Below are 18177 nucleotides of genomic sequence, written 5' to 3' on the forward strand. Positions count from 1 at the left end.
GCAGCTGATGGGCAACAAGTGGTCATAGCCGCTCACCAGCCATCTCTGGTAACACTTAAGCAACAGAGGCTGCGTTCACGAAGCTGTGAACTGCGGAGGGAATGGAGCTTTCCTTTCTGGAAGGTCTGTGGGTTCCTGGGGCAGGAAAGTAGTAGTGGTAAGAAACGGGGATTTCCTAAAAGAAATCTCAAAAGGTCAGGGGTGAACAATCTCTTATCAGTCCTGCCTTTGTCCCCACTGGGTTCAGAAACCTCACCCTTAAGATCCTCTGAAAGTGCCAGAGCTTCTCCCTCTTTTCTCTCGATTCTTGCACTTCCCCTTCCGAGCAGTTCAGGCTTGAAGCCATTAAGTGGGCAGCGGGTGTCTGCGAGGCTGGCCAGCTTCCTGTGGGCTGCCTCCCCCCCAGCCTCACAGCCGTCTGCCTCTAGCCGAAACCCTGCTCCGCGGCACTGGCTTTTCTCGATGAGTTTTGCCAAGAAATTTTTCTTCCAGTCTAGAGATCGTGATTTTTAAAGACCGGCAAGAAGCTGGACAGCCCTCAAAAATCCAAACAAGGACGTGGCCAGCTGGGGCCTGTGCCTCAAGCAGTGCTGGCGCCCAGCACAGGACAGCCTGCTGTCGGTGCGCCCCCGGGCAGGGGCGGGTCTGGGGGAAGGCACCGGCAGCGCAGCTCAGGGCTGCTCGTTTCTGCAGGCAGGGCGCTCCGCACTGCCAGGCCCACCAGGGCCGGGGTCCTGCCCGAACGCCGACTCTGACTCTGCAGAGCTGGCTGAGCCCGTGTATGGACAGGCTCCCGGGTGAGGCCGCTGGTCCACAGGTGGGGGCATCGCCGAGTCAGACTCGGGGAGCAACACGGAACTGTAGATACACTCGTTGCAGGCCAGGTTTTACCGACTCCCCAGGGCTCTAGTCTGAAAGGGCGGGCAGAGTCTGCTCCTGCTAACCAGCCCCGGGGGAGAAGGTCCTGGCGTTGAGTAACCGGGCCTTATCAGGACTGCAAAACCCGGAAGACTAGGCAAGGACCACCACGGGGGCCAAGTGAGCGGGTCCCCCTCCCTGCGGGGGGCTGGCGCTGGCCAGGTACAGGACGAGCAGAACAAAGGACACGCACCAAGCACAATAGGTTTAGTTCATCGAGCGACCCGATTCTCGTCTGTGCACATCCATACGCAAGTTCACATATACAATATGTAACAGGAGAGCTCTGTGTCACTTGCACACGTAAAAACTGTGCGACAGGTGAGACCGACCACCCAGACACAGACCCAGAAAGAGACCTGAACGAGATCCACTGACACGCAGGTGTCCCCATCACCTCGGGCTCACCCTGGCTCCCTCGGGCAGGCGACGTGGCCTGGGACGTGTGGCCCCCGCCCCCGGGGTGGGGGGGTCTCTAGTCCTCCAGCAGGAGCTCCAGCTCCTCCAGCGGCAGGCGCACCCGGAGCTCCTTCTCCGTCATCAGGTCCAGGACCTCCTGCATCTCGTCGGGGAAGTACTCCACGGCGTCCATGTACAGCACCTAGGGCCGGGGGAGCCGCCGCCTGGTCAGCCAGCCACTTGCCGTCCTGGCAAGCCTGGCCCCCGCTGTCCCTCCACAGCGCGCGTGCCCCTCCGCTGTCCGGACCCGCCCGGCAGCCCCTGGGCACCCTTCAGGGAGGGCTGCGCTCAAGGGCACAGGGAAGGGAGTCGACGCGGAGCGGGACCAGAGGTTGCTGGCAGGCACTGCGGTCCCCTCCAGCCTGGTTTCTGAAGACCTGACCTGGGCTCTGCAGGGCCGACTCGGGACACTGGGCCCAGTGCTCGCGGCCTCTGGGTGGGACTCTGGGCGAGGGCCGGGAAGCCCGCGGCCCGCAGCACCAGTCCCCAGAAACACGCCCGTCAGCACAGGCTCCGCAGGGCGCAGTGCCACGAGAGAGGCCCGGGGGGCGCCCCGTCTGCGCCAACACGGGTGCAGGCCAGGCACACTGGGTGCGCCGACCCTTGGAGGGGAGGTCCTTGGGGACTGGGGATGGCGGGATCTTTAGAACTTACCTTCGCCCAAGGACAGTTCTGGAGCGCCTTGTAGAAGACACCTTTGCTCCTTTCCTTGTTTCCCAAGGACACCTGAGGGGAGGGGGGTGAAGATGACTGAAACAGGCAGGCTCAGGCTAGAGACGGCCCCGCACGGCCCCACACAGGGCTCCTTGGACGCAGACAGCCGGCCTGGGGGCGTCCTCACAGTGGCCGCTGGGCGTCTGCGCACCACGTGACACCACCGGGGCCACTGCCGTGGGGGGTCGGCGCCCTCCACCGAAAGGACCAGGGAGCTGACCGTCAGCACTGCCGACTGGCCTCCCTCCCTCCTCCTGCGCCCCTCGCGCCTCTCAGTGCTGACAGTGCCCGGAAGGGGGCCGCGTGCGGGCGCGTGTGAGAGCTGAGGCTGGTGACAACTCTGCACAGAGAAAGCGTCTGTTCCAACACCTGCCGTTTTCCGAAAACTAGCAGAGTTTTCAGTGAACTCTAAGGACTGCCGAATTCGTACACTGAGGGCAGCTCTCCGTCAGGAAGCTCCGTGTGACCGTGTGCAAAGATACTCGGCAGATTCTCTCTGGGGGTGAAAAAAATCCTGGGCCTCAACCCACAGACACCCACCCTCCTTCGACACCCACTGTGGGAGCCGGAGCTGCATGCGGCACCCCCGCGGGGGCCTCTCCCATGTCCCAGGGAGGGCTGCGTCCCTCGGCGGTCCGCCAGGCGCTCGGCCCACCTGGGCAGCCCCCCCGCCCCGGCGGGCGGTGTCTGCGGCTGTCAGTGGGCACAAGGCAAGCTCACGGAGCCGAGTTCCATTCAAGGACTCTGCACGCGCCCGTCCTCTAGCCTCCCCGCTCCCCCAGGAGAACCTTCGAGGGGACACGGGTCTCTCGCTGCCAGGTGGCTGGTGCTCGGCGCCCAGCGTGGCGCCACGGAGGGCTGCTGACCGCCCTCCCAGAAACCCCGGCGACAGCACGTACAGACGCCGCCTATGCCTCAGGAGCTCTGCCTACCCAGGCCAGCCTTCCTTCTCCTTCCCCAGGTTAACTCCCACGGCCCCACAGCCCCCAGCACCTTCACTCTGGGCCGTGACCAGCCCCTCTGACCAGCCTACTTCAGGCAAGGCTCCGCCGTCCCCGCCTCCTCCAAGTGCCCCTGACACAGAGCCGGCCTCGGGGCCGGGGGACTGCTGTCCCCACGCCCTGCATGAGCCTTGGCCGCACAGAGGCCGGACCTCCGAATTCCCACCCCGGGAGCCAGGGCGCTGTCCTCCCTTCGCACGACAACATACTTCACTGTCCTCGCCTAAACACGGACCAGACTGAAGACTTTCTCCCCGTTTCCGGACGAAGAAAGGAGGGCGGCGCTGCCGTGCACCCCCCACCACTGTGTCGTGCAGAGGACCCCGGAACCAGGGTGAGGCTGCCCTCCGCGACGACCGGGGGGCGGCCAGGAGACACCGTGCCGGCGCAGGAAGGAGGGTTCCAGGCCGGTGCCAGCCCGCCGGTCTTCTCCATTCAGACTCCGCACCTGAGTCACGGCCTGGGCGTCTCTTCCCTCTCAGTACGGCAGGGCCCCGAACGAGAAGTTCACGAGCTCCACCCCGGCCCTCTCTGGCCCCCTTCCACCCCTTCCAAGTTCTGTCGTCTTAGCAAACCCCCACTCTCCGAAAAACCCTAAGTTGGGGCTAAAATCTAACAGTGGGCGACTCCCCTGCGCCTGGGGACCCCTTGGGGTCGGGACTGGGTAAGAACGTGTCTCCCCAGGCAGACCAGGACGTCTCGGGGCACCGACGGGGACCAGGCACAGAACTGGAGTCACAGCTGCCCAACGGGCAGAGCTGCTGGTTCCGGTCCCCGCCCACAGAAGCCTCCAGCGCCGCCAACGACGGTCTCCAGGACTAAGCCTCGCACACACCACACGAAGGACTCGGCCAACGAGACCCCCCACCCAGGACCGACGACACGAGTGCACGGCACAAGCAGTGAGTGAGCCAGCTGCCCAGACCTGAGCCGGGCTGCAACCCCCTCCCATCGCGGGCGGGTGGGTGGGGGCCGGGCGGGGCCTGGGGCGAGGGACGAGGCAGGTGCAGCGGGAGCTGCCCGCCCGCCCACCCCCGACGTCAGCATGCGTGTCGCAGTGCTCGGCTCCGAGAAGCTGTCGGGGGCTGCGGATCAGGGGCCGCGGCACTTCTGCTCCTCCTCATCTGTGCGCTGCCTCCGCACGGGGGGGGGCTGCTGGTTCCCCCAGCTGGTGCCGACTGTGGCTCTCTTCATCAGGCGTAAACAAGTCTGAGTGACTGTCAGCCTATACAGTTCTCTTAAAAAGTCATGTGACAAAGCTGGTATCAAACTCTCCCCAAACGATGCATTTCTAGAACACTTTACCGGAGTACCCCTCAGGGCAGGCTGACCCTCTCCACTGAAAAGGGACACTGAAGAGGGCTCTTCCCCTCCCGCCGGCTCTTGTACGTGGTGGCCTTTCAATACATTCTCCCTGCTGCCAGCAGCCAACCAAGAGGGAAGAAATCACACCAGAGAAAATAAAACCTAGTGACTCCGAGTTAGGAAGGCCTCCGTCCCCTTCCCATGTATTAAGACTTCTCTCATCAGGCCCATGGAATCAGCTAACTGGTTTATACACTTGTGTTTACCTCCTTATTGTGTAGGCAGATGACCAAACTGAAGAGCTCTAATTATCTTGAAAATAACTGTAATTTTAGCCAAAACAACAAAAATAGTTTGCCTGCAACTGTTAGTGAGTATGGAGAAAGTCCCCCTCAGGAAAAAAAAAAGGCTTTAAACTAAGTTCCAACCTTAGTGGAAAATTTTAACTGTCCAAGTCCTTTTCTCCCCCACACTCTCCACGACCGACAGCAAGTTTTAATTGCTTCGCTTTTGCTGGGGGGTGAAAAACATGCAGATGTGCCTGCACATGCGTGAACAGGCAGGGAAGCGTGCACGTATGCACGCCGGAAGGCACGGACGCGTGAGCACACACACCGGGGACCCCCTCCCCGGGCCTCGCCCGTTCTCGAGGCCGCACGGCTCTCTGCTTCCCCCTCCCGGCGCTCACAGCCAACACCTTGCGTTTCGGCCCGATTTGGTTTTCTCTCCGTGTTTATCAAAGATTCAGGAACTCGCCGAGATGCCTTGGGGGCTGCCGGGGAAGTCACAGCTCTGATTAACCTTTGCTCCACTGCCAAACTTCCCCGCGTGCCCAGTCTTTTCTTCCAAGTCCACAAGCACTTTGCTGTCTACGATCCAACCACACCTGGCTGGGCAGGTTCTCAGTAAAAACACTGCAAGTGTGCGCCTCACCTGGTCTGTCTCTGCTTACGTGAGATGGAGAAATGAAACCGGAGAAGTCTCATGCTCTCCCCTTTCCAACCTGAAGGTCTTTTATCTGCTTAGAAAGACGCACAGAACATCAGCGCTGGAAATGTTAGAGAGCATCTAATCTCCCCTTCACTGGGAGGCCCAGTGACGGGAGCAGAGATTCAACGGGAACCCCATCCCCCGATGGCCGCCCGTGCCGCCACCTCCGACCGACAGGCCACGAGTGCGCCACGAGCACCACGCCAGCACGTGGACTTCTGGAGGCTCCCATTTCACACAAGGGAGTCAAGACAAAAAGTCTGAGCTTTAGGGTCTAAAGAATAAATGTTCAAAACACACAGACTGTCGCAGTAATCCGTCCTGATGCCAGCGTCTGCCCCGGCCGTGCCATCTGTCCTGGGGGTGCCGACGAGCTGCTGGCCCGAGACCGGGCGTCCCCGCCCTGCGCCCGGGCCTGTCAGAGGTCAGGGGTCTAAGAAGCAGGGGAGGCCCGCCCCCGTCCTCGCCCCCAACTTTCTCTTCTACATCTCTTCACACCTGCTGGGCCACGTCCACTGGGAGTGTTCCGATACTTGACTGACTTGTGAGAATTTATCCCGTGGAAGTACTCGGAGCTGTCCGCGAGGTTTATGCGTGAGGCAGACCGCCACTGACTTCTGAAGGGATGACACTGACTGGTGGTCTCTCAGACATGACAATGAGCAGCCTTCAGCCAACACGACACTCGAGTGGCCCAGGCGGCTGTTCCTAAGGAAGCACGCAGTGCGGCTGTGGCCGAGGTGTCACAGCCAACGAGGCCCCTCCCACCGCCCGGCCTCTCACAGAGGCGGAGCCTTCAGCCTGCACACGCACGTGAGCAGAACCAAATGGTGTCTCACCCACCGCATGCAGCCACCGTGTCCTTTTAAGCGAAAACAAAGTTGCTTTGGAAATGCCTAATTTAAAAACCACGATCTAGACAGATCTTGTCTTTGAATAACAGATCAGGGCCTGGGAACTCATGAGCAGAATGGCCAAGAATTGAAGTCTCTTTCAAACGAAAGCTCTTAGACCATTTCCAAGTTGTCAGCTCAACGAAGTCAACTCAGACACACCCACGTCGACACCGAGCCGCCCAGCAACTACCCCTCCCCGTCATCCCACCCAGTCCCTGCCCCTTTCCAAGTCCCAGGAGACCTGACGTCACCCGTCACCCACCCCGGAAAAGGTGTGAGGGTGCAGGAAGCGCCCCCACCCCCGCCAGCTTGCCCGCGCAGTGGCTGCTGGACACCCGCACTTCCTCACTCAGGGTTCTGCACACGCACAACAACTCTACATATTTTCTTACCAAAAAATTCAAATACATCCTCCACAGCAAGGGGCACTGGCTGCCGTGGTCACTCCGGGTCGCGTTCTCAAACAGGGCTCTGATCCGGTGCGTCAGGCCGGTCTCGGGAATTGTGGCATGCACCTCTCTGCCATCTACCCTGCAAGACAAAGGCTCATGTGACTCCGAGGCAAGTCTGCCACGCCAGCGTCGCAGGGGCAGACGTGCGTGAGTGGTAGCGGGCGTCAGTCTCAGCTGGCTCAGAGCACGTCGGGCAGGGCTGTCCCTCGGGTCCGCGGGTGCTGGGGGTGCAGAGCGAGGACACCGTGTGGCTCCTCCGAAGCCGGTGAGTCTGCCTGCGAGTCACACGCCAAGCCCCTGCTTCCCGGGCGCCTGTCAGAGAGGTAAAGTGCCTTGTCCGAGGTCACAGGGCCAGTAAACGGAAGAGCTGGGGTTGAGCCCAGAGTCCAGCTCCAGAGCCTGTGCTCCTACGCATTATGCTTCCACTACGGCATCTGAGACTCCTGAAGGCCCGAGGGTCGCCACCCACGCACTGTAAGCAACACTCGGACCCCGCAGGCACAGCCCTGGAGGACAGCCACAGAGCCTCCAGCACGAGCCGCGCTACGCGCAGGTCCTGCATTCCTCTCCCGACGCGCCCCTCTGCCAAACCCGGAACACCCACACGGGTGTGGGTGTGCCAGGCACGGGCCCATGTGCACTCCCGTGCTCCTGAGGCTTCCCAGAGGCTGCGGACATGCGAACGAGGCGATCTGTGATTACCTCTGAACCGTCTCCACCAGCCTTTTCCTCATTTTCTCAGCTTCAATTGCAAACAGCCACGGCTCCAAGGGTTCTGCACTCCTGGCGACTGCGTCGAAGAACCTTCTGGTCCTACTGGCATTGTGGGACTGGCTCTGAATCTGCACATACGACCTCCAGAGCACCTGGTTGCCAGGATACAACTTCAGGGCCTCCGAGAGCGCCTGCCGCAGGGGCGCCAGCGGGTAGACGCTGACTCTCATGTGGAACCGGAGCAGGCTCGTGTGCATCAGCGTGGCGGCCTCGAGGGCACTGCTCACGCTCCCAGCGCCGGCGCCGGCCTCCGGGCCTGGGCCTTCCGGGGAAACGGAGCCCTTCAGCTTTGCAAACACCTGCTCGTATATCCGCACAGCGGCGTCGATCCCCACAGTCAAATACTGGAAGAGCATGAAGCACTTAACCACACTGACGAGGCGGTTAAGGGAATCGGGGGCAGGTGGGTCGGACACGCCGTCCTCACCCCAACAGTCCTGCAGCGCCCGTTCGTAGGCCTTCCGAGCTTTCAGAACGTGAATGGCTGGGACCTGCCCGGCGTAGGGCCCATAGGGACTGCTCTCGGCCAGCCTGGTCAGTATGTGAAGAGCCCGGGCCGTGGCGGCCCCTCTCAGGTCCGCTGCCAGCTCCAGCTCCAGCTCCAGCTCGGCGTAGAGCAGACTGAGCTCACAGACCTCGCGGTCCCTCAGCTCTCCGCTCCCTGCTATGCTCAGTGCCGTATCAAACACTTTCCTGGCGTCCTCTGTGTTGCCCAGCAACCACTCCAGATGTGCATACTGCTTCCAGAGGCAAAAGTTGTTGCGGTTTTCTGGCTCCTTCAGGAGATTCTTGGCTAGTTTTTTGCAGTTCTTTCCTTGTGACTTCAATCTCTTCTTGTTTTTAGTGTGAAGACACCAAACGACCTGGAGATAAAGAAAAGAATGACTCCACGTGCCCTGTGTATTGAAAGCAGCCCCGCTGAGCTGAGAAAGCCGCACAATGCCTCCTTCCCTTGTCACGTGTTTGGTTAAGCACTGGGGCTCTCTGAGCCGGGAGACAAATCAGGGTTTTACCGAGGCCACGGGAACCCCAAAATGAACCCCGGTTTTCATCCGAAACCTCTACAAACAAGGCTTCAATACTCTAAATGTTCTCGAAGAAGAAAACCACCCAGTTACATCAGACACCACCATTTTAATAACACAACCTGGGGTAAGGAATCTGGAGTGCAAGTGTCAGAACTCTGGGTGCTAAGATTAAATTCCACCTGTGGCCAGCAGAGGGCAGAAGAGTCCATCCTCGGCAAATTTCTAGCAGACTTACAGATAGAAAGAGCAGGGTACCAGCTTATTCTATTTTAATAAGCCCCTAAATCCTCTACCCTTGCTTAAGCTTGGCTCTTAACACTAGCAGTTCATGTAATCACAGGAATCTGGTAACACAAGAGCCAACACAAGAAACAGCTTGTGTTCCTCCTCAGTGCCTGTGGCTCCTCAGAAGGGGCTGCCACACGCCAGGTGCCTCTGGGGTCCCTGAGGAAGGAGGTGCCGTGGCCCAGGACCCCGGAGAACACCAAGCGCCGGCGACTCCGTTCGTGCACACGGACACGAGAGGGAGTCCGCACACGGGCAGGAGGCAGCTGGAGTTATTACCTTTGCGATCTCGTACCGTAACCAGGAGAAGCAGAGCCGAGACCGCTCCCCGCCGGAGAACAGCGGCAGCACCAGGTGGAAGATGTTGCGGATGAACTCCTCGCCCTCTCGGTCGTGGCCTCTGGTCCAGCGCCGGCAGCCCAACCGGTCCGTGCGGCCGACACAGCTCACGCCGGAAAATGAAAGGTTGAGAAAAGTCAGTGGCTTTTCGTCATGAAGTCCGTGATCGAAGATGCTGTTCTCGTCCATGGCCAGGTAAAGGCAGGAGGCAGGAGGGGTGAAGCCAGAAGGCACGCCCAGGAACTGCAGAAAGGCCTCGATCAGCTGGAACCGCAGATCTTGGCTGCAGAGTCGGATCAGAGACTGTCCGATATCGTCAAACAACACCTGCAAGGAAGACGAGATGACGTGACCTGTTCGGAGCTGCTTATTTTATTTATTTACTGAAGCAAACAAACAAAAATGCCTTCACGATTTTCTCCATAATTATTTTTATATGAATGTATGACTCAACATTATCCAATTTTAAACAGACAGGAGCTAGGTTTTCTGCAAGATGCAGAAAAGCCAGGCCTGGCCAGGCAGCTCCGGGGGCTGCAGGGCGAGTGTGGGGAACCCCGAGACGCCGTCAGCACGCTCACACTGCTGGGGGTCCTCGGAAGGAGGGGGCCGGTGAGCTGGCTGAAGCCAACAATTTTCAAAGTGTCCCGCAGAACTCACAGGAAGTCCAGAATCATACTCACTTCTGAGAGCACACGCAATTGCTTTGTAGTTACAAGTGCAAATTTTTTTAACATAGAGACAAGAACTTTATTATGTTGTGCTCTCTTTGCACAAAATTGCTCCAGGAAATGAAAAATATGCCCAGAAACAGAGAAGTAGCAGCAAGGTGAGAAGGAACTACAGGAGCAAGGGACCGTGTTAAAAGCACTTCTAAGCGCCTAACACTAACTGTGGGCACTCGCAGCGCTTTCGGGTAATGACTTTAAAATGTAAGTCATGGAAGCTACCCTTTGTCTCAGAGTCTGCTCATCTGATTGGTCTTTGTGGCTCCCAGCAAAGAGGGACTACCTGGGAGTCAACTAATCAAAACCATCAATTAACCAGAAACCTTCTCCAGGCTCTGAGTAGAGAAAAAGCTAAGTGACAGGACACTGCTCGCGGCAGCCGTCTGCTCCAGAAATGCGCTCCAGGGAACCGCCAAGACTCTGAGCCTTGGGAATGGACTGCTGGAAGGGTGGCGGACTCTGAAACCCCTGGGTGCTGCAGCAAGACCCCAGTCCTCCCTGAGCACTCCAGCTTCAGGCAGGAAGGGGAGCTTCCACCAGACTCGCCTCCTCCCTCCCAGCACCGGTGACTCAGCAGGGGAACACAGGCAGCCGTCTCCACCCTGGAGGCACGGAGCACGCGGGGAGGCTCACAGACGACAAACCGGGCAGAGCCGACAAGCCTGGCGGCAGTGAGCCCCCTAGGCCCATACCCACACCACACTGCATGCCAGGCGACACAATCCTTATCTTGTGAAACTAACTGGGTCAACTCCAGGCATCAAAACAGAACCTTTTCACTTATTTTAATGAAAACGTCCAGAGCTGCTGCACTAGCGTAGCAGGGACTGAGTCACACAGCGACAGTAAGACAAGCCATGGAAGTGAAAGGCCCAGTGCCACGGGCTGCAAGTGCTCGTCCCTTCTCCAGGAGACGGGCTGTCCACGCGCTGTCCCCGGGCGGCCTCCACACCCAGCCCCTCCCGTCTTCCGGAGCCAAACCTGTCTGCCCCACTTCTGGAGCTGCGAGAGCGGGGAGGGGAAGGTGGACACGGCTGAAGAGTGCAGGACGGCAACTCTGCCTTCAGACCCGAGCCCTCCAGCTTCCGTGTGAAGAGTAACTGAACAGCCTGAAGTCAATCACCACAGGGGTGACCCTGAGTGTCCCCCCAGAAGCCAGGAGCAGGAACTGTATCTGGTCGAGCGCCTCCACGCTCCCACGCACCGGCAGCCAATCAAACTCTCCCCTGGTTCCCAGTGAAAGGGACGCTCCCACAGGCAGGCAGGAGCCAGGCCAGCATCGCCCAGGCCAGGCAGGTGCCCAGAGAGCCCAGCGGCCTCCTTCTGGGCACGGAGCCCCCGTGGGGGTGGGGCTGCACGGCTGGCGCCCCTCCCAGGGCGCACTTGCCTGTCTCTCTGGGTCCTCGCAGTCGTCCTCGGTTTGCTTCTTGGTCTTGTCCGGGCGCCACGGCCGCCAGTGCCTCCGGTCGCGGGCCCGCTCCGCCGCCAGCCAGATCTGCCACCTGGGCAGAGTCCTATCTCCGATTTCCTGGTCGTCCTCTTCCGGGTCGTCGTCGTCCTCGTCTAGACAAGAACAAAACCTCCAGCTCGCCATCGACGCCCCCCCAACCTGGAGTCCCCCGACTGGCGGTGGGACAGCGAACACACCGCCGGGGCAGGGACCCGCACGGAGGCTCCTCCGAGAAAGGAGCGTAGAGCCACCGTGATCCACAGCGCCCCCTCTGGTCCGCACCCCGAGGTGTGAACGCAGGCGCTCGTTCCACCACGTTCGCAGCCGCCGGGCGGTGAGGCGGCCCGGTGTCGCCGACCGGTGACTGGACACACACCACGGGACACCCACCGACAGTGCACCACTATCCAGCCTTCAACAGGAAGGAGACGCTGGCGCCAGCACACACTGGGTGACCCTGGAAGTGAAATAAGCCCGCTGAAAACCAACGGGTACCTGCAACTCCCCTTCCACGGGTGGGACAAAACCACGCAGCGTCAGACGCCGCGGAGGGCGTGCGGGACCCGCGAGGTCGGAGCAACCTCGGCAGGCTGCCCCAGTGCCGTCCCTGGCCAGACCCTGCGCCGCGGTGCTGCCTCGGGGGGAGGAGGGGGGACCCTGTGTACCTCCTTCCAACTTCTTGTCAATCTGTAAGCATTTCAAAGTAAACCACTAACAAAACATCCACAGAGTTTAAATAAGTGATAGGTGTACTAGCATTTTTAACCCACTGTTCTATCTTAACACTCCTCTGAATTTCTCAAAGAAAACTGAAGTTTAATTATCACCTTCCTCTAGTAATCTACATTTAAAGTAATCTTTAATCACGCTGAAAAATTCTTAGCGTTAGAGAAGTTACTCCAGTGCGTCCTGTGTCGGACCTAGACCCCTGAGTGTATCACACTAGAAATTTAAAAGACTGCGTGGTGTGAAACCGACACGCGTACAATTACAGACTAACGGGAAGTGACCCGGTACGAGAAGAAACAAGCTGCAACGTTAACGAGAAACACCCGGAATCCATGATAAGCCCCAGCTCTCTAAGTGCCACCCTCGTGAGGAAGGACATGAGAACTCACAAACGAAAGCGGCAACCAACCAGTTCTCTGGACACAAGGAACTGGCAACTTCCTTCAGATCCTGGCGTTCTGGAGGCCCCCCACCACGTCCGGTGCAAAGACACACAGCACATTCAGGAGGCTCTGTGATGGGAACGTCTGGGAAGCCGGCAGGGGCTACACGCAGCATCACACGTCCCTAACGTGACACTGAACACCAAGGCTGCGGTCCCCGCGTCGCCTCGCTGCGAAAGCCAACCCCGCCCCCACGAGGAGCGCCCGCCCGTGGGACCTCTGCGCCCTCGTCAGAGATGCTGTGCTGACTCAGCCTCTGGGCGCCGCCGAGGGCACTCCACACACCCACAGGAAGGTCCAACGTGGGGCCTGCAGGACGTGAGCACCGTGCACTCTGAGAGCCTCACTCACTCACAAACACGAAGACCCTGAAGACAGACAGCCACGCGGAGTCGGCCACGCCGGGACAGCAGAGGCACTACCACGAAGACCCGCTCGTCCTGGGCCTTTCGTGCGGCGAGCAGACGCAGCAGCCGAAGTGCCACGCTCCCCACTCTGCCCGCAGGTGCGGGCCCCCGACACGTGGACCCGCCGGGGAGCCCAAACCGCAGCTCCGGGTCCTGGAGGCGGAGCTCCCTCACAGCCCACGGAGGCCCGGCCATCCCTGGACAGCGCCGCCCAGAGTGCGGTCCCCGACACCGCAAGGGCCCAGGCCAAGCGGTGACAGACGTGCCACCAGCCCAGAGCTGCGCACGGCCACACGGACCACAGCCGCCCCAGTTGCCACGTCTCGGATGAAGGAGTGAGGCCTGGCAAGGTGACAGCCCTGGGGCGAGAGCCTGGGTGAGGGGCCAGTCTCCCGAGTGCCCACCCCCACCCCACCCCCGCACTGTCGATGAAACCGGGCGAGGGCCGCAATTCAGACTAGCACAGTTGCGCTGGCCGACGCGCAGCCCTGAGCCTGTGGCCCTGGGGCCCTGGAAGGCGGCAAGGCCGGTCTGAACTCAAGACGTGCTACTCATGCAAAATACACACCAAATTCCAAAGAGTTCATGTGAAAAAAAAAGCAAAATACCTCATGCCCTGGCTGGTGTAGCTCCGTGGGATTGAGCTCGGGCTGCGAACCAAAGTGTCGCAGGTTCGAGTCCCAGTCAGGGCACATGCCTGGGTTGCAGGCCATGACCCCCAGCAACCGCACATTGATGTTTCTCTCTCTCTCTCTCCCTCCCTTCCCTCTCTAAAAAAATAAATAAATAAAATCTTAAAAAAAAAAAGAAGTGCCCATTGCCTTCATTAAAAAAAAAAAGCAAGCCCTGGCTGGCGTAGCTCAGTGGATTGAGCGCGGGCTGGGAACCAAAGTATCCCATGTTCGATTCCCACCACGGTACATTCCTGGGTTGCAGGCCATGACCCCCAGCAACCGCACACTGATGTTTCTCTCTCTCTCTCTCTCCCTCTCCCCCTCCCTCCCTTCCCTCTCTAAAAATAAATAAATAAAAATCTTTAAAAAAAAGCGCAAAATACCTCATTAGTTCAATACTGATTAGATGCTGAAATACTGTTTTGATATGCTAGATCAAACAAAATAATTATCAAAATTAACTTCACCTGTTTTCTTTCTGCTTGTTTAATGTGGCTACTAGAAAGTGTGAGGGCACCCATGTGCCTGAATTATCTCTCTCTCAGGCAGTGCTGATGGAAAAGGGTAAATGCTGGCTAATCATTATTCTATAGTAGTCCTTAAAAAGCAACTGTTTTTCAAAGGATCTGGACGTTGCCGACAAAAGTAAACGGGGATGGGGTGGGAGGGTTAGTGACAAGATCAGTTCTTCAGGATCAGCCTATACGAGGAAAAATAAAATGTTTCTTCCGGGAAAAACTCAAACCCCCAAAGCATCACGCACTGAGAATGGGGGGTGGGCTGCTTCCAAGGTTCTCGCAGGGGCGTCCAGCCTTGTGGCGTCTCTGGGCCACACTGGAAGAAGAGTTGTCGTCTTGGGCCACACTGTGACATGTAATCACAAGAAAACCTTATGCTGTTTTGAGCTGGGCTGCACGCACAGCATCCTGGGCCGCAGGGGGCCCCTAAAGGGAAGGGAGCGGTTTGTTTTCCCGGGACACCCACTCAGCGCGCCTTCAGCATTTCAACGTCTGTGCGGTATCCTCCAGCTGCCGATAAAGGGCTCACGTGCACGAACAGAAACTCACGAGAACGTAAAGACAAACCCCGGAAGAACGCACAGGCACGCGAGGCGCCTTACCTGGGGAGATGACCACCCAGCCGCCCCGCTCCTGCTGGTGCATCCAGGCTCTCCAGCCACGGGCGCCCTTCTCCCCGGCCCGGGGCTCTCCACTGTCCCAGAAGGGCTCGAAGAATTCTACCTGTTCGGATTTAAAACGCAAAGGTCACCCTCCTCGCACAAAACCGTGAGTCACCGGGCAAAGCGCTGACCGGCAGAGGCGGGGCTCATTCCGGAAACCTCGCCTGTCATCGGTCCCTGCGGTTGATCCACACACAACACACACCCCAAAGAGGAAAATGTAATTCCTCGTGTGGGGGGCAGCCTCCACGGCAGCCCCCGTCCCTCTCCTCCTGCCTCGGGGGACTCCCACCCGTGAGTGTGGGCTGGACCTAGACTAAGTCCAAGGAGTGACAGGATGACACTCCGGGCCTGGGTCACCAAGCCTGGCCCGGGTCAGGGAGAAGGGCAGGAGGAGGGTGGCTCCCTCTGCAGGCCCGGCAGGCCAGCCTCACAGGGAGCAGGGGCACAGCCAGGCCCCCGCTCCTGAAGGCCTGTGGCTGTCAAGACCTTTTCAGGGGGAGGGGCCGAAGGTTTCAACAGGACAGACCCTGAGGCCTTGAGGACACGGCCACATCTCAGCTAACTGTCCCCGACACCGGGCACGGTGCCCTGCACCTGGCAGGGACACTGTAAGTGCCTGCTGGCACAGCACTACAGACGGCCGGCACCCCGCGAACAAAGAGGCCTGCGTGGGAGAGCCTGGCCTCCCTCGCTCACCGGCACGCCCCCAGCTCTGCGGTCTGCGGTCCCGTGCCGTGGCAACAAACAATCCCACATGGAACAGAAGGTGAACAGGGCAAGGAACAGGAAAGGGATCACGTTATCAGCCAACAATGGGGACTTTAAAGGAGAGCCAATAACTTGCTCAATGAGCGCTTTTGTAAGCAGCCTCTCGAGAGGATGAGCAGGCTTCCGGCGGGCACACCAAGGGCAAGGGCCGCAGGATTACCCAGCCCGGGCCCCGGGGAGAGCTACGCACGCCAGGGGCAAGACAGCGCCTGGGAGAAGCTTGGAGGGCGGCGCCAGCATCCCGGCCTGGGCCCTGGCTGCTGAGCGCTCGGCAGCCTCCTCGGGGAGGGAGGGGGCCTGGGGAGACCACACTCCCTCTTTACGGGGTTTGCTCTCCCAAGAGGGACAGAAGAAAGCACACTCAAGAAAAAGGTGAGTGTGTTTTAAAAAAGTGTGACATACGGTTAAAACCAATTTACTCCACAGACCAGCAATACCAGACTGTCTGCTTGTGGTAACAACGTCTCTTAGTCACGAAGATACAAAAAGTCCTTAGAAATAGACAACTATTTCTGAGTTGTCATGTAAATACTTTGCAATTGCATGTGCTGCTAGTATTTCAAACCTCAAGAACGGGGATCAGCCCTCCTGACCTGTCAGAGGCGTGGTTCTCCATGCTCCCCAGTCCTGGGCCGTGCCCTCCGCCCGCCTCCGAGAGCAACTGCTCTCATCACAGACAACGAACGTCAGCAGAGCCGAGCACATTCACATTGACCCTGACCCTGACCCAGACCCCCAACCACACACCGCGTGCTCTGCAGAGCTGGCTGAGGGTCACTTCTGTAGCACAGTGTACTCTTAAGGTAGTAAAATATGTCTTAAAATAACTGCTATCTGGCTTGTCACACTAATCATCAGCTACACTGATAGTCTTTAACACAATTTTGTCTGGGAAAAAATAAAAATGATGATAAAGTCATAACAGGCAGTGCACAAAAATTATACAATATGGAGACCTTAGCCTCTCAAGACGGCCTTCAAAAGATCTCCATGAATTCAGACATCCTGTCCATCTCCCACCAGACCCTCTGTGCAGGACAGGAAATGGAGTTTTGTTAGGTGGGAAAAGGGTAAAGAAGGCTTTCTTATGTGAACAGCTCTATGGGAAGGTTTATCTCCACTGCTTCACATCCCAAGTATTGGCAATGTTCACTTGTCATGGGAATGGTTGGCCCCACCCCCCGTCAGGGCCGGTGTGGACAAAGTGCCAGCGTGGAGTTCCATCTGCCCCCCAGCAGAGCCCCGAGGCAGCAGGAGGGTTCATGGGGGAGTGGCACAAGACCCACATTAGGAAGGGGGGCAGGGTACCACAGGGGTTAAAAGGCGTGGCCAGGGTTTCCCTGACCAGTGGGCATAGCCGGCATTTTAACAAGGGCCATAAGGAAGGAGAAGAGGGGGCGTGAGTGAGTCTCTCTGTTTGCGGGGAGGGTCTTCTTTCACCTCCCCACGTTTCACTCCTTTCGTTGTGGGGTTTTCCTTGCATTGCTAGAATCCTTCTGAGAAACAGCCCTCAGCAGGTCTGATACAAAGGAAAACATGCTGTTTTAAAAACACTACCACCACCTCCCATGAGCCTTACCTCCCCACAAAAGAGAGAGAAGCAGGGAGGGGGGAGAGGAAGGGAGGAGGGGGGAGGGGAGGGGGAGGAGGAGGAGGGGGAGAAGGATGGGGGGAGGAAGAGGAGGAGGGGGAGAGGAGGGGGAGGGGAGGCGGAGGAGGGACGGCAAGGGGAGGAGAGCAGAGCCGCACCTGTCCTTTGGTGGGCAGGCCTTTCACGCTGTCGGGCTTGAAGAAGGTGAAGTCGACCATGGCCTGGAACAGAGAGACGGCCTTCTCGGCGTGGCCGGCCTGGCGCAGGAAGTGGCACTGCTGCAGGAAGAGCGCTGGAGGCAGGCAGACACGGGGACTCGGGTTAGTGCCCGGCGGGGAAGGACGGCACTGCGAAGACGCAGCAGAACAGAACACCTCCCTGAAGTGAGCTACTGTCCCACCTTCACAGCTGTAACTCCCACACGGCCTGGTTTACGAGGACCCACAACAGCACTGTGGTCACAGTGCACTTAACCTAAGTTTTATATGAAACCATCACAGAACACAAATAGGAACAATAAAAACTTAAAAACTATACATACATAAACATAAGGCAAGAGGTTGGTCTAAATATTCATCACCAAAAACTCAAGGCTTTCTTGTATCATCACAAGAAAAATTCTAGGAAAAGGACGGCGCCGGCAGATTTTTTTAAATCAGAAAGCCAAGATCGGTATTCTGTTGACCACTAGACGGCGCTGTTCGCCAGCCACCTCCATCCTGTGCTCAGAGCTGGCCGTACGCCCGTGCGGGTTCCGTATTTGGAAACCCCAGTTTGCCTGAACTGTGGAACAGCTCCAGCCGCCACAGAACGAACAGCTTCGTGCCGTGTGCCCCAGAAATAACACGGAGCTGTCATGTATCTCACATGACACCAAATACAAGGCTCTTTATGTCGGGGGGGTGGGGGGAGAACTCGCGTTACTTCCAGAGCAAGGTGTTCTCATCTCTAGAAGTTCGCTGTGACGGCAGGGCTTCCACCAAAGGCCCGCCGACGCTGAGCTCGGCCGCCTTGCATCCCCTCAGGCGACGTGCGCGAAGCGC

General features: G+C 58.6%; 1 protein-coding gene across 6 annotated transcripts in view; it reads right to left on the reverse strand.

Annotated features, from left to right (window-relative positions):
• NRDE2 (NRDE-2, necessary for RNA interference, domain containing) overlaps positions 1 to 18177 on the reverse strand; it is a 41252-nt gene that overhangs the window by 5047 nt on the left and 18028 nt on the right. For 3 of the 6 annotated variants that reach the window (XR_006783741.1, XR_006783740.1, XR_006783739.1), the window contains exons 7-14: positions 17293 to 17426; positions 14713 to 14833; positions 11277 to 11452; positions 9102 to 9488; positions 7438 to 8372; positions 6676 to 6814; positions 2032 to 2103; positions 1327 to 1519 (exon numbers count right to left, since the gene is read on the reverse strand). Coding sequence is in view for 2 of the 6 variants with exons in the window: in XM_045822139.1 (XP_045678095.1) it covers positions 1394 to 1519; positions 2032 to 2103; positions 6676 to 6814; positions 7438 to 8372; positions 9102 to 9488; positions 11277 to 11452; positions 14713 to 14833; positions 17293 to 17426 (2090 nt within the window). In the remaining 4 variants the exon portion in view is untranslated. The other 3 variants (XM_045822139.1, XR_006783742.1, XM_045822140.1) reach the window with 3 other exon arrangements.

The sequence above is a fragment of the Phyllostomus hastatus genome, unplaced genomic scaffold (assembly GCF_019186645.2).
Source record: "Phyllostomus hastatus isolate PE091 unplaced genomic scaffold, TTU_PhHast_1.1 phas_scaffold_501, whole genome shotgun sequence".
Taxonomy (NCBI): Eukaryota; Metazoa; Chordata; class Mammalia; order Chiroptera; family Phyllostomidae; genus Phyllostomus; species Phyllostomus hastatus.